A 13,977-nucleotide genomic window follows, 5' to 3' on the forward strand; every position below is an offset into this window, starting at 1 on the left:
TGTACACCTGGACACACACATAGAGCATATTCACCCAGAGCTAACACTCACACATATACATATACAGATGGCTGAAATAATCCCAAGGTGTTGGGTGTGAGGCTTTGGCCAGGCCATTGTGCTATGCAGAGGTAGCGTGAGAGAGGAGGCGGAGAAGGCTCTGTGCCTCTAATACACACATAGAGGGTTTTGTTGGGGCTCTGGGGATGAAAGCTTTCCATTCATGTGCCCCAGAAATGACTTCCAGCGAATGTGTGTGTGAGGAAGCTGAGGAGTGGGGGCATGTGCAAGCGAGTGGGCGGGCGAGGTGGGGGCTTAAAAGAGTACAGGGAAAATTATAAGCATTATGGTCACATGAACTTAATGGAGAGAAGCATTTGAGCTAAACTTCCTAGAAATCGACAGTTCATGTAGAGCTAAAATAAAAGGTTAGGTAGAACTAATTCAGCTTGAACAGACCATAAGAATTGCAGTTCCAGGGCAGCATTCGTAAGGAAAACTATATAAGCTTTTAATGACAACTGACATAAACCTACATAAACACTAATAGGCTTATTCCTGCAAGTGTCAATTGTCATGCTTTTGTCAATTTTATGGGCTAGTTGGACTAAGCTTTATGTGTACATTTACATAATTCTACAGAATAAGTTCAACCGCAGTCCCACAGTAATACAGTAATCTTTTTGAGTCAAAGTTGAGAGATCTAGATTTGTTATGAGTTTAATTTTTAAATAAAAACTTGCTCAAAAAATGCTCTCACGTTTTCATGTCACTACCGAAACAGAGTTTTAGTCCATAGTCAGAGCCTTATTTTAACCACACCCCTGCATTTTAGAGCAGGAAGTGAGACTGCATCCCTGTCCCTCATGGCCACATGGTGAGCAGTTAGATCATATTGTTTTTAAGTAAATGTGTTCCACAGTCTAGAAATCAATGTATAATATTAAGAACCGTCTCTACCGAAACACATTTCTGGCACCTAAGTAAACCTTTTTTGTCTTTTAACCCCTTACATGACAAGTTTTATTACACACTTCTATAACCTAAGAATAGCTCTGAAGTCGCAGTAGTTACTAAATAATAAGCCTTAGTATGTAACAAGACTAGGATTTTCAGGGGTTAATATGAACATTATGATTTCATGTGTGTACAACTGTTCAAAGCTATGTTTGCTTGTCATGTACTAGCTAGCGTTTTTGGGTTCTGTTCAAAATGAGCTAAAGTTAAAATTAAATTAGTTAAAAGGATTTTAATCTGAAGTCCAAGTCCAAAATGTGTTTTGAACTCTGACTTTGAACCAATCTGACAGAACATTTCATTTAGGTTTATTTCAGTTGTTCTGAAAGACTCATGTAAGTGTTGTGTAGCCTTTTCAGTTCAAAGAGCTAATGATTTGATAATGGCTTGAAGAAACTTTTTTTTTATTATATTAAACTGGTTCACAATATCCTCCCTAAACGTAGTTCACCAGCTAAGCTGTTTTTGGTGTTTGAAGTTTGTTCCTTTAGCACTGGAGCTAACAGGCTAATGTAGCTAATGTGATGTTTTATAGTCACCAGCTTATTAAACTGCACAGCTAAATCATCACAGACTCACCTCCAAGTGTGTGAAGTTGGTATGTAGTCTACAACAGACTTACTCATATAACACTACTTGATACTGTCCACACTTTTGTTCATTCTTATAGATAAGAGTATGTCATACAGTGTCGGAAACCACCTAAGAATACAGTTTTGAGCCTCAAAGCTCCAGTGCAAAACCAAAGAAGCAAATGTCAGGCACCAAACATTTCTTGGCTGACTGACTACATTTGTGATAAGGCAAAAACGGTGTGAACTATGCAAAGTTGTAGTTGTTTGGCTGAAGTATCTCTTTAACAGTGCCCTGTACTCTCTTTCTTTTCTCACCTTCCTGAAGACATTGTCCTCTCCCGTGTCTGTGCTGATGAAGCCATCTGTATCACTGCCGGAGTCCCTCAGAGTGGTGCTGCCTGTGCTGTGCCGGGCCTGCGAGCGCGGACTCTCTGCAACACATGAGTACATACACATGCTCAGGCTACTTTCACTTCTCACTTCTCATATTTTCTCACAGAAGAATAAGAAAAAAATCTCCACACTTTCTCAGGGGTTGATATAAAAAGCCTGCCATGAAGTACTGATGCTGGTTTTAGCGCACATTCATGCAGCTGCTTCTGTGAAGAAACCATCAAGAAACTTTCTATTAAAAACTTGATTACTTATTCTAGAGGTGTCCAACTTCATCTTGACCAAAGCCTCTGCCTTTTGCCTGTGGATTAGTTCCTCATATGACGACATGTGTACCCTCCAGAGTAATGTCAGAGTTCTAACTTAGACACATGCTACTCAGAAACAGGATGACGTATCAGGTAGTGACATGCGTGGGGGAGAAACCAAAGATACCTCAAATAAGTTCCATTATTTGCATACTGTAGCTTTCCCCAGCCCCCACACTGTTTCTACAGTTCAGCTTCTCATTAGCTCATCAGTTTCTATTGTTGGTTTCCATCATATTATCCAATATTATATCATATTAAACCCCAGATTCTATGCTTTATATCAGATTTGTATCAGATCAATCTCTAAGGGCAGTCTCCACATTTTCATCCCTATGTAACTTACACATCATCGCTGTTTTACTTTTTATTTACAGAAATTAGTCAAATTTCATGATGAATAGAAGAATAAAAATGGTCCACAATTAATTTTAAAAAATTGTGTTCCATTAACTCCATTTGTTTTCCCATTTTGGACCAACAGTGGTGCTATTAGTTTTGAGGTAGTCAGCTTACCAAATAACACATAAAAAAAAAACATTTTTTGATTTTGATAGATTTTTATGGGGATAACTGCGGTTTAAAAGGGCAGTGTTCAGCTCTAGTGTTGATTCTGTTGTGCAAGCACAGGGCATCTGACAGCATAGTGTGAGCTTTGTCAGCTGTCATACACCCCACAGGTGCCATGACGGCTTGAGAAAAGGGTGGGGGGGCACGCTGAGTCCACTACAGCTGTCCTTTGTCCGCATGCTTTCCGGTGAGAAACTGTGATTTGGCTTTTCTACGCTGTTCTGAGGTTTTCTGTTGAAGCCTGAATCAGGGATTGCTGAAATAGCTCCACAGCAGGATTAGCTCTGAGTTTACCAACAGAGTGCTTAGTAAACAAACAAATGATGCACTGAATTTACTTGATACAAATGACTCAAATGTGAATAAAATACACTACATCAACACAGTTATAGACAGAAGTAAATAAACTGAACCTGAGTTGATGTAATATAGGTTTTCATGTGCAAATTTATGTACACTTCTGAAGTCAATTCAATGCATCACTTTTACATTGTGATATTATATGAATGTAGAGATGGGAGATAAGAACGGGGCTAGGCATCAAAATTCCATCAAAACTACCAAGTATAAAAAAAATCAGTACCATATTTCAGCATTCGTGAGCCAATAAGCATGCTTGTTCCAAAAGCTAGACTGCTGATTGGCTATCTAAATTACATCCTGTAACCATGTTATTAAAATCAAGGCTTCTTAATTACTCTCAAGTTTGTAATAGTCAGTGAACACACCCACTTTCAGCACTTCACTTTCTGTTTTTTAAGTCACACTCACTTTTAGTACAGCTATGCTATAGTATAGCAGATAAAATCAGCTATAGCACCGAAGTGTCTCAAAAAGCTTCAATAAACAAGAAGCTCAAGCTCATTTTATACTCTACTCATATAGATTTGTTGAAATAAAACTTTCATCATCATTTATTGAGTTCATCTAGATTGGTTTAAGCTAAGTAACTTCACAAACTAGCTGTTTTCAAGCTGAGGTGTAAATGCTATGCAGGTAGGATAGTAGCGTTAGCTGAGGTGAAGATACACGATTAACATTTGTCCGTTGATCTCAAAGACTTCAGACCGACATCTTTCTTGGTGTGAATTTCAAACCTGGTCACCTACAATGGATGCTGAGTGGTGTTACTGCCTCTGGTGGTCTCTGCCTGATATAACCTTAAGAGTCCTGTAGTTATGATTATTATTTTATGTATTTACAGCTTTTTGGGGGGGAGGGGGGTTAATTATGCCTTATACATTCGAAAATCAGATTTGACTGAAATCCCTATTCAGAATGATTTATAGCTTTCAGACTATAATATCACATTGTAGTAAAATATAATAGTATATTGTTCAGATTCATGTTTATACACCTCTGAAATTCTGTTGTCATGTCATTTTGCACTCTGCACAAACCCAAAAAAGGAACTCCAGGCCTAGGCTGTTTTTCTATATGGGAAAATGAATTGCATTTAAAAATGAATTGCATTTCTGATATTGTGCCTCTCCTCTGATCTTCTGAATTACAAGGCCATCAAACAGTCAAAATACAAAACCAGCTTAGACATGGAGTTCATTATTTGGGCATGACAGCAAAAAGATACATACCTTTATTTGTATTTGGGGCTTGGGCTCTTTATGGTTTAGGGCTTATGGCAGTATACATAGACAACATACTGGTATTCATTTTAATCCCAGTATACCTGCCATCCTTTAAAAGTCTTTACTGTTGCGGTACAACAAAAGGCCTTCAGAAGTGCTGAACGCTAGTTTTCTGTGCTACTGCTAACTCTACTTATCCTCAGCTGAGGGTTTTTTACCATTAAGACAAGGACTTTGAAGGAGATACCACTATAAACAAACATCTTCTCTGATCTACCATGGACTTTAACCATCAAAGTGACCAAACACACAAGTCGTTCTGAACATTCTTGAACATGCTTGCAAGTAAAATCCAATTGGGATAACAGGATTTTAAATGGATCAGGGATGAAAAGTTCCTTACAACTTCACAAGTGTCTCTTTAAAGAGCCACGAGGCAACAACTCACTGCTAAACTTACAAAAAAACCTAAATACATAAAACAATCTGCAACTTTCTTTATCACCAACGCAACTTTACCTAATGCTGAGTAGTTATCTATAGCACATCCTGCCGTGCATCCTGTCACGAACATCAAAACATCAAAGCTGAAGCCAGTCCTACACAGAGCTGGTGCAGATGAGACTTCAGATCACTCGCACACAATGACATCATTCTCCTCTATAGCAGACCTTGGCTGAAGAAGCATGCCTCGCCATTCAGCCTCCTCTGATCTGATTCACCCTCGAGTCTTTCTTCTGACTGCATGACTTCTTATTGACTTGGTAATAACTGTGGCCTGTTCCATTTCAATTACACCACAATACACTGACCTATTTATTGTTAATAACAGTGTAGCATGTCATTTCCTCTGAAATGGGCTTTCTTACAGCTTTTCATTTGCTTTGCTTAAAAAATATGCCAATTTAAGTGTATAGTACTGCTGACACACAAAAACTCACTCACGTAATTATGACACAGAAGCAGAATTGCTGTTTTGCACTACTTGCAAGCATCTGAATCATAATATTCTTCACTGCAATTTTCCTCAAAGGCATATCATTCGACCATTCTGTAAGATGTACTTGGATTGATGGATTTATTCCTTCTGTAACTGTTTGTATTGACGTGGAGTAATACAGGTAATTCTGTTCAAAACTAGCTATTTCTATTTTCTTTTAGCATTTTACGCTCAGCCTATAACATACAAATAAACAACAACAAACAATTATTATTTGTATTTGTAATTGAAATTGTATTTGATTAAAATAATCAATGTCTATACTACTTGGCCTGCATTGGACACTTGCTGAATATGTATAGAACACTCTCCTAGCATGCAGTACTGTGCAAAAGTCAGACACCACTCTTCATTTATTTAATTTTTTTAGTCAATACAGCCAATAAGTACAAGTTATTAATTTTTTCAGGATCAGTAAAAAAGTATAAAACACATTGACCAGATAATTACACAGAAATCTCAACAACTAAATACAATACTAAACATTCCAGTATTTATTGTGTCTACCATTTGTCTTTATCACAGCTTCCATTCTTTTTCTGGAAGTTCAGTCTTAGAAGTTGGTTGCATTTTCACAAGCCAAGTAATCCCAAACAAGTTCAGAGATGGGGTGTTCAAGTTCTGGGGTGGTCAATCCCATTGTTATGACAACACCACCACCTTCTTGGATTGACTTTGAAATGTTCTTCTTCTTTGTCTATTTCCATTTCTCAGGTCTTCCTGACAGCTACACATCCTTTCAGACCCACAGCGCTGGGTTGTCTTCTCACAGTTGAAGGATAGAAAGAAACACCTGTGGATTTTTTCAGATCTTTTCTCCTATCTCTCAAAGATTAAATCTTTAAGTGCTGTTCATCTGATGGGGACAGTTTTGGTGGTCTATCAGGTCTTGCACAGTTGTTAGGAGTTCCATTTTCCATGTATCTTTTAGTGAACTCTAGTTTTGGAAACAGTTTTTTCACTAAATTTTGTTTGACTTCCTCCCTCCTAAGTGGGTTCTTATACCTAAGTTACTCTGAAATATTTTCTGAAAAATGAATCATTTGTACTTAATGGCTGTTTTCACTGGAATAAAATATGTCTCTGACTTTTGCACTGTATTGTATATAAAGGTATCACAGTTTGAGATGCTATTTAAGTTAATGAACTATGCTTCCTGAAAAATGAGGAACTTAAGTATACAGGAAGCATAGTTCATTAACTTTATTAATTATTAATGCTAACTTACATAACATCAAGTTTGTATGTTGAACGTCTCACAAACCTGACATAGTTTGTTTTTATATTGGATTTATTATGTTGTCTTTTTTTGAGACACCATCTCATATCCTTATCTTTGTACACCAAAAGGAACATACCACAATATTGTAAACACAAACCAGACACAAACCACTTAGCAACAGGGACAGTCTTATATTGTGGGCATCATGATCAATATCACTAAAGTATCATTAAAACTGAAAAGAAATATTAAGGTGAGTATCACGCTATAGCAATACTCACAATATACCACCCAGCTCTAGCAGACAGTGCACAAAAGCATGTAGCCTTACCTGTGGACTCCGAGCTGTGTCGTTTCTCTAAAGCTCTGCTGTGTGTTGAGGCCTGGGAGCTGTCAAGACAGAGAGAGTCCCTCTCTCTGTGAATCTGGAAACAGAAACAGGAAGACACAGTGTCATGGTCGAGCATGTGACTGTCTGACTGGAAAGTGTGGGCTGACTAGAACATAGGCTAATGACACATCATACCGCAACACTACAGATCCCTATAAAACACCACAGCGCCATAAATCTTCATAAAGCAATATATGTCTCTAATTGCTGAGAATTTCCTTCTCTTTCTGTCACTGAATCAATGGGTTTGGCTTTAAAAGGTGAACTGAGTGCAAAGCTGGTTCCGTTTAGCACACAGCTTAGGGAAGCAATGAGGTAGAAACACAAATCATAAACACGGTCAGGCATCGTCAAACTACGTTGAATAAAAGGAATGCACTGAATTTACTTGATTTGAGTGTGTACATAATTTCCACATGAGTAAATATATTACATCAAAAGTATTACTGCCAGAAGTAAGCAAGCTGAAATACTAAATACAGTATCGCAAAGCCAGCATTTATTTATTTAATTTTCAGTCAAAACAGCCATTAAGCACATGTTATTCATTGTTCAGTGTCAGGAAAAGGAAGAAAACATATATTTAACAGAAATTTACACAGAATACACATATTTTGGTGTATTTAGTGTGTCCACTCTTTGCCTTCATCACACCTTCCATTCTTTTCAGGAGACTCACTTTCAGCAGGGATATTTTTTTCCCCACTTTCAAAATTCATTCTTAGAAGTTGAGTGTATTTTCTGCTTCTCATGAATCAAAGTAATCCCAAACACATTCATAGATTTTGAAGTCTGGAGACGGGACTCTGGAGTGGTCAGTCCATTGCTTTAACAACAGCAGCAGCTTCTTTGCAAGTTTTTTTTCTATTTTCTTTTCTCAGTAAGAGCTTCTTGACAGCTACACATCCTTTCAGACTTATACCGCTGGGTTGTCTTCTCACAGTGGAAGGATGGACAGAAACACCTGTGGATTTTTTTAAAATCTGAAGTAAGAGTGGTGCTTGATTTTCTACTCTCTCTCAAAGATGAAAGATTTGAGTGCTGTTTATGTGATGAGGACAGTTTTGGTGGTCTACCAGGTCTTGTACGGTTGCTGGGGGTCCCATTTCCTGTACATCTTTTAACTCCAGTTTCAGAAACTAATCTTTCACTTATTTTCCTTTGACTTTCCCCTTCTGTATGCAAGTGAATTATCTCCTCAGAACTATCACCTAAAAAATGAATAGCTTTTACTCAAAGGTTGCTTTGACTGAAAGTCAAATAAATGAAAAGAGACCTCTACAGCTTTAATGACACCCATCGTCAAAACTTGTAGACAACATGAGGTTGCATTCAGATTGTGGTTTCATTGGACCATATACTCCAGACCTCCAAAACAGCTGTGTGTTTTAGCCTCCGCAGACCACACACACCACCTCACACCAGCTCCGAGAGAAAAAACACCAACTTCAGCAATCAGGGCCAAAGCAGCCCCCTAAAAGAGGGTGTCCAAACAAACAAATGTGCCTTGATTTGGATGAACATGTGCTTGTGGCTTCTACTTATTTGCAGATTGGGGCTCGCTGAGGTCTGTCAGACTTTGCAAAAATAAAAAAGAGCAAAAGCTTCATCTTGAAAAACATTTGTGAATTTGTCCTGATAGAGACAGCGAGCACTGAAAGTATTTTTTTATATATATTTTAACGCAAGATACATGAATCTTGTTCCCAAAACTGTTCTGTGGGGCTAATATAGTGTCCTTAGATTGAAGATCACATGAAAAGGAACTCAACGCATTTTATAACACGCTATCAGGAAGTGTCTCTGAGCTAACTGAGCATTTTCTCTTAATGAAAGATGGTGAGGTGTTGGGAGGGGGAGATGAAACATGATATAATTTTTCACCAAATACTGGTCCATGTCATTTTTTTTTTTACCATAATTTTTTTCCCAAAATTAACATGCTACCAAGTAGGGAGAGTGAAGGCTAGCACACACTTCTTTTGTCAAACTGCCAATAATACAATGCCATTGGACAGCTCAACAAGCCTGGAGCAAGAATTCCACAACGTTAACGCCTGCTAAAGTCTGTTAAAGACCCTCTCAGAGACAATTATGCTCTCTCAGACTCCCAGTCACGGATGTTGCGATCTCCCAGAGAAATGGCCAATGTTTAGATGGTTGCGCTACTCTGGAGCCCCTAAAAGTCAATGCATTTTGAAGGAAGATTACATTAAAACAAGAAGTTTGCCATTTAAATGATATTTTCAGATGAATTGTGCATAATATATTCTTGTGAACTGAGGCATGATCTAACAAGGTCAATTTTGATGTCAGGTTGACTTTAAACCAGTTTTATAGACAAATGAAGACAGCCTTTGATCTCTATAATGAAAGAAAGAACACATGTACTACACAAGCAATGTTTACACACCTCTCATATTACATACACTACTGAAAGCAGAAAAACCACAGAGGACAAAGCTCCCCCACCAGTAAGTGGGCATAAAAGCAAGCTGCATGTTCACCTGGTTTGAGAGCAGACAGGAAGAGCCCCTCTGCTTTGTTATGACCAAACAGCATTATAATAAGAAGGGATAGGTTTTTCGAGAGCAACAGCAGAAGAAAGTGTCCAGTGTGTAGTCATGAGGAACTGAATACAGCAACTTTTCAAAAAGTGTACATAATGTGAAAAGTGCATACTTTCAATGTGTACACTTAAGTACATACTTTTAATGTTTTGATTTTTTAATGTTTACACTTAACATCACTTTCATACATACTAAATGTATTATTTCAGAACAACTTATAACAAGTGCATTTAAACTGTAATTAAGCTATGGATAAATACATATTAAATGCATTTAGTTTTATTAGCTTTTGAGAGGTTTTTAACTCGCATTTAGGTAGATCTCAGTACGTATTTTGTCATTTGCTATGTATGGCAGTGTTCACATTATCACAAAAAATTTGCATTGTGCACTGCTTTGTATATCTGCAACATTACTCCAGCGCTTGTAGCGGCAAACTACTCATCAAAGGAATGAAAACAAATATGTCAACAAAACAATTATTTCATAATTCAAGAAAATAAAAAATGTAGACTTCACTTTTTTATATTCTGAATTTTTACACATGAACCGGATTTGAAAAAGTAGCCTACAGTCATTGACTGCACATTTTAATAAACTTGAATTCACGACAGAAAAACGGCTCTGTCCATTTGAGCGGATGAGACGGTGTGAAAAAAAAAACGTCCCTGCGATAGTGTGAACGCTGCTGGAGAGAAGTGCATTAGTCAGCCTACATTTGTGGTTTTCTTGTCTGTCACAGCACTATAAACATGTGTTGCTTATAAAGCCTCTGATGCAAGGAGACAAACATATTTGATAGGGGAGTAATGCATTATAACTCTAGCAGCAGAGAAGATGAAGTTAAACCAAACAGAAGTTTAAATTCAAGTAGGCAAACTGAGGAACTTAGCACATTACACTCATGAGATGGAGCACTATCAGAGCAATCCTGGAGCCAGAGAGAACCCCAGCGCTTCTTTGCATGGCGTGAGAGCTTGAGAAAAGACCCAAAGCCGTGAGAGTTGGCAACCCTATATGCCGATGTCATAGAAAGCTGCAATATGCAAATGAGCCCTCTAACCCATGACAGTGTTTTTACTGTGTGCAGTGAGGATCCTAACAGCTCCAGATTCAGATTTTCTGGGTGTGTTGATGAATCAAGGTATTAATGTAATCAAGCAAAAGTAAAATTATTTTGCAGACCAATCTTTAAGCCTGCATGTTGCATTATTATTCTTACCAATGTATTTTTAATATATTGTAAGGTGTATCGCAGTTGAAAAATGTAGCAATGTAATCACAATATAAGTAGACTGTCCATACTGCACAGTCCTACCCTTTTCCTACACTTCTGTGTTATGAGGCATGTGAGGGTCGAGTGGGGGTCGAATTTCCCCCTCTGACAGACGCTTAATTATGTTTACACCACTAAAACTTGTAAAAAAAAAAAAAAAGTGGCCCTGCACAGTTTTAAAGCAATTAACAATACACAACGCCCTATTGATGGACCCTTCCCTGCTGTGGCACTGAGTAGCCACTGTGTGTTTTTGAGAAGCCAGCTGAAAGAGAGACAGAACACAGCCCTCTGTTGTCCCACACACAGCCTCAGGAACTGCCTCCAGAGAGGCTAGATAGAGCTCAAACACATACACGGATATATATTCACATACACTCTCGGCAGTTCCCACCACAGTCTGCAGTAATAGCATACAGTAACCACCAGAGCTGCACAATGTGGACAAAATACAATATTGCGATTCTACTAGTTATTGTCGCTCATTTTTGTTGTTTTTTAGTTATTTGCATAATTGTAAAACTCCAGTTACCCTTTATATTGTGTTAAAATTTCATGATTGATAGAAATAGAAATGGTCCAAAATCACTTGAAAATAAATCTGGTTATATTCACTTCCATTACAAGTTAAGAATGTTTTTGCCTTCTCCTGCAAAGTTAACAGTTTGGAAATACAAGGTTTTGTTCTGACAGCAACAATATGCAATTGCAATATGCCTTGAAATATAATATATTGGTGAGCCATAAATGAGTCATTATTTCAAGCAAAACTATTTGCTTTACATGTCTTCACCTGCAGAATTCTCATAATCTGTGATTTGTCAGGATGCTCACAGCACACAAAAAATTGTAGCAATTAGTTACAGAGCTCATCTGCATGCTTTAAAGAAAGAACAATATTAACAATATATGGTGCAGATCTACTGGCCACTGGGAAAAATGTCAATAAAAAATAACGACTAATATTTTAGTGATAAAAATTATTAGCCAACATGGAGACTGGGGTGGGAGATGGCGAGTTCTATCCGCTGTGATGCCACAACCATCCGCTGCCGGAAGTCCAAGACAGCATAACTGGCACTCTCTGGGTGGGCAGGATGACCCTCCCTCATTTACTTGTCTATTTAAATTATAAAAATTATAAAAAGACTACATAGAAAGTAAGAGGCAACTGGCTATTTAGCACAAACAGTCATGCATAAGTTATGCTACAACATGTTTGTTTTGGTGTAGCAGCAGCATTCAAGTGCACTACCTGCCTCAGCACAGACTGGCCAAAATAAATTTAATAAATTGGATGACAGTCCAATGTCTGCCGATCGTGCATCCCTAATGAAAACACTTAAGTCACTGCATTCATTGCCTCTAAACTCATGAAGTCAGGCTGGAGCATTGTATATGACCAAAACAATACATGTTACATGATTTGCTTCATTAATTTAATAGAACTTAATGAGCAGAAAATGTACTACGATTCTTCTTTATAGCACAAAACATGTATGCATGAATGCATGTAGGTCAAACAGCACTAATGTTCAATTATGATATAACGTGGTATGATATCCAAACACAGATTAGATTCAAACAGAGCCAAATTAAAATTAAACTTGTTTCAAACATGGAGTTGTATGCATGTTATCATTCAGGTATCAGTAAAGCTTCAAATATGCATCCTCTAAAACTGGCTCAATAAGATCATCTGATTGCATGCACAGTGATGAGTCATTTGCACACTTGGGTACATATTTAAGAATTAGCAAAAGATCTTCCTATGTCTGTGACTTTTTCTTAAATTCTAAAACTACATTCTACTCAGTTCCAGACTGCTCAGTTTAGCACTGGCCCAAGCACACAGTACATGCCTCTGCTTCCTTGCATGTTGCCAGATATGGCCTGAGGTCCTTCACCAGAATCTGGCACCACTGCTGTTCTCACTGCATATTTGCAGGACTAAGGGAAGGAGTGTGAAAGGCACTGCCAGCATGGCTCGGTCGGAAGCAGAATGTTCAAAAATGAGCCCAATAAAAGCACATATGGTTTAAAAATAAGTGGACTGAGAACCAGTCCTTGATGCATGCTTCATTCAACAGGTTGGGATCAAAAAGCCGAGAATTACGAACCCCGGCCACCTTAGAGAAAAAGAGGTCTAGGTAAATATTTTGATCAATTAACAGGACAATTTGGGCACATTCTGTTGCTTCCAGTAACTACATGGTTGCTATGTTCTTAGAAAAGAATTCTTGAGATGTTCTTGTGTTTGGTCTTAAAAGTGCACAGGGCTAAAAATGCTGCAGAGCGCGAGGACGGCGATTTCAGTCGAAGTGCAGTGGTATGAAGTCACTTGGCTAAGTGCCCCGTTTCCATCAGTCTCTCCAGGCTGCGGGCCAAAGGAAACCGTTAGGATCTAAACACAGGCTCCCAGACTGCCACCAAATTCAGGCTCCCCTCACCCCTTCAGCCCTTGCAGTCTCACACACACACACACATACACAAAACTACCACCACAGTGCTGCGCTTGAGCCATCAGAAAGCCAAAGTGAGAAAGGTATCCGGCCTTAAGGAGTCATTAAGTGCTGCGGGCTTTCAAAACCATATAGAGGAATGCCTACTGACGATTCATTATAGCTTTCTCCTTTCAGCCACAGGCATCTGAGATGGAAGGCAAGCAGAGATGACACACCTAACCTTAAAGAACCATAAAAACTTTTACACTGTAGTTGTGTAATTTACACCAACAAATTATTTCAAGAAGTCACAGCTAATGTGTGAGGAACAAGAGCATTGCAGAACATCTGAAACATCTAGGCCTAATATTTCTTTAAGGATACAGAGCTGTATGAGGCAAAATAAGCATTCTGACTCAGAAAATTCAACCAACTTCAAAGACTGAACTTTGGAGCTGCGAAAAAATATTCTTTGGAAAAAAAAGCAAGTCTACCATAAAGAAAAGAATAGAAGCTGCATTAAAAGCAAAAGGTGAACACTAAATACTGAAAAAGAGTAATGTGAATAGGCCTAATATTTCCATAAGAATACAAACCATGAGGCAAAATAAGCATTCTGGCTCTG

General features: G+C 38.2%; 1 protein-coding gene across 4 annotated transcripts in view; it reads right to left on the bottom strand.

Moving 5' to 3' along the window:
- The window catches only part of LOC118818753 (A-kinase anchor protein 13), a 94,930-nt gene that overhangs the window by 44,448 nt on the left and 36,505 nt on the right, over positions 1-13,977 (bottom strand). For all 4 annotated transcript variants that reach the window (XM_036586136.1, XM_036586135.1, XM_036586134.1 and 1 more), the window contains exons 9-10: positions 7,003-7,096; positions 1,908-2,023 (exon numbers count right to left, since the gene is read on the bottom strand). In XM_036586136.1, coding sequence (XP_036442029.1) covers positions 1,908-2,023; positions 7,003-7,096 — 210 coding nt within the window. The remainder of the gene's footprint in view (positions 1-1,907; positions 2,024-7,002; positions 7,097-13,977) is intronic.

Source organism: Colossoma macropomum, unplaced genomic scaffold, assembly GCF_904425465.1.
Source record: "Colossoma macropomum unplaced genomic scaffold, Colossoma_macropomum, whole genome shotgun sequence".
Lineage (NCBI taxonomy): Eukaryota > Metazoa > Chordata > Actinopteri > Characiformes > Serrasalmidae > Colossoma > Colossoma macropomum.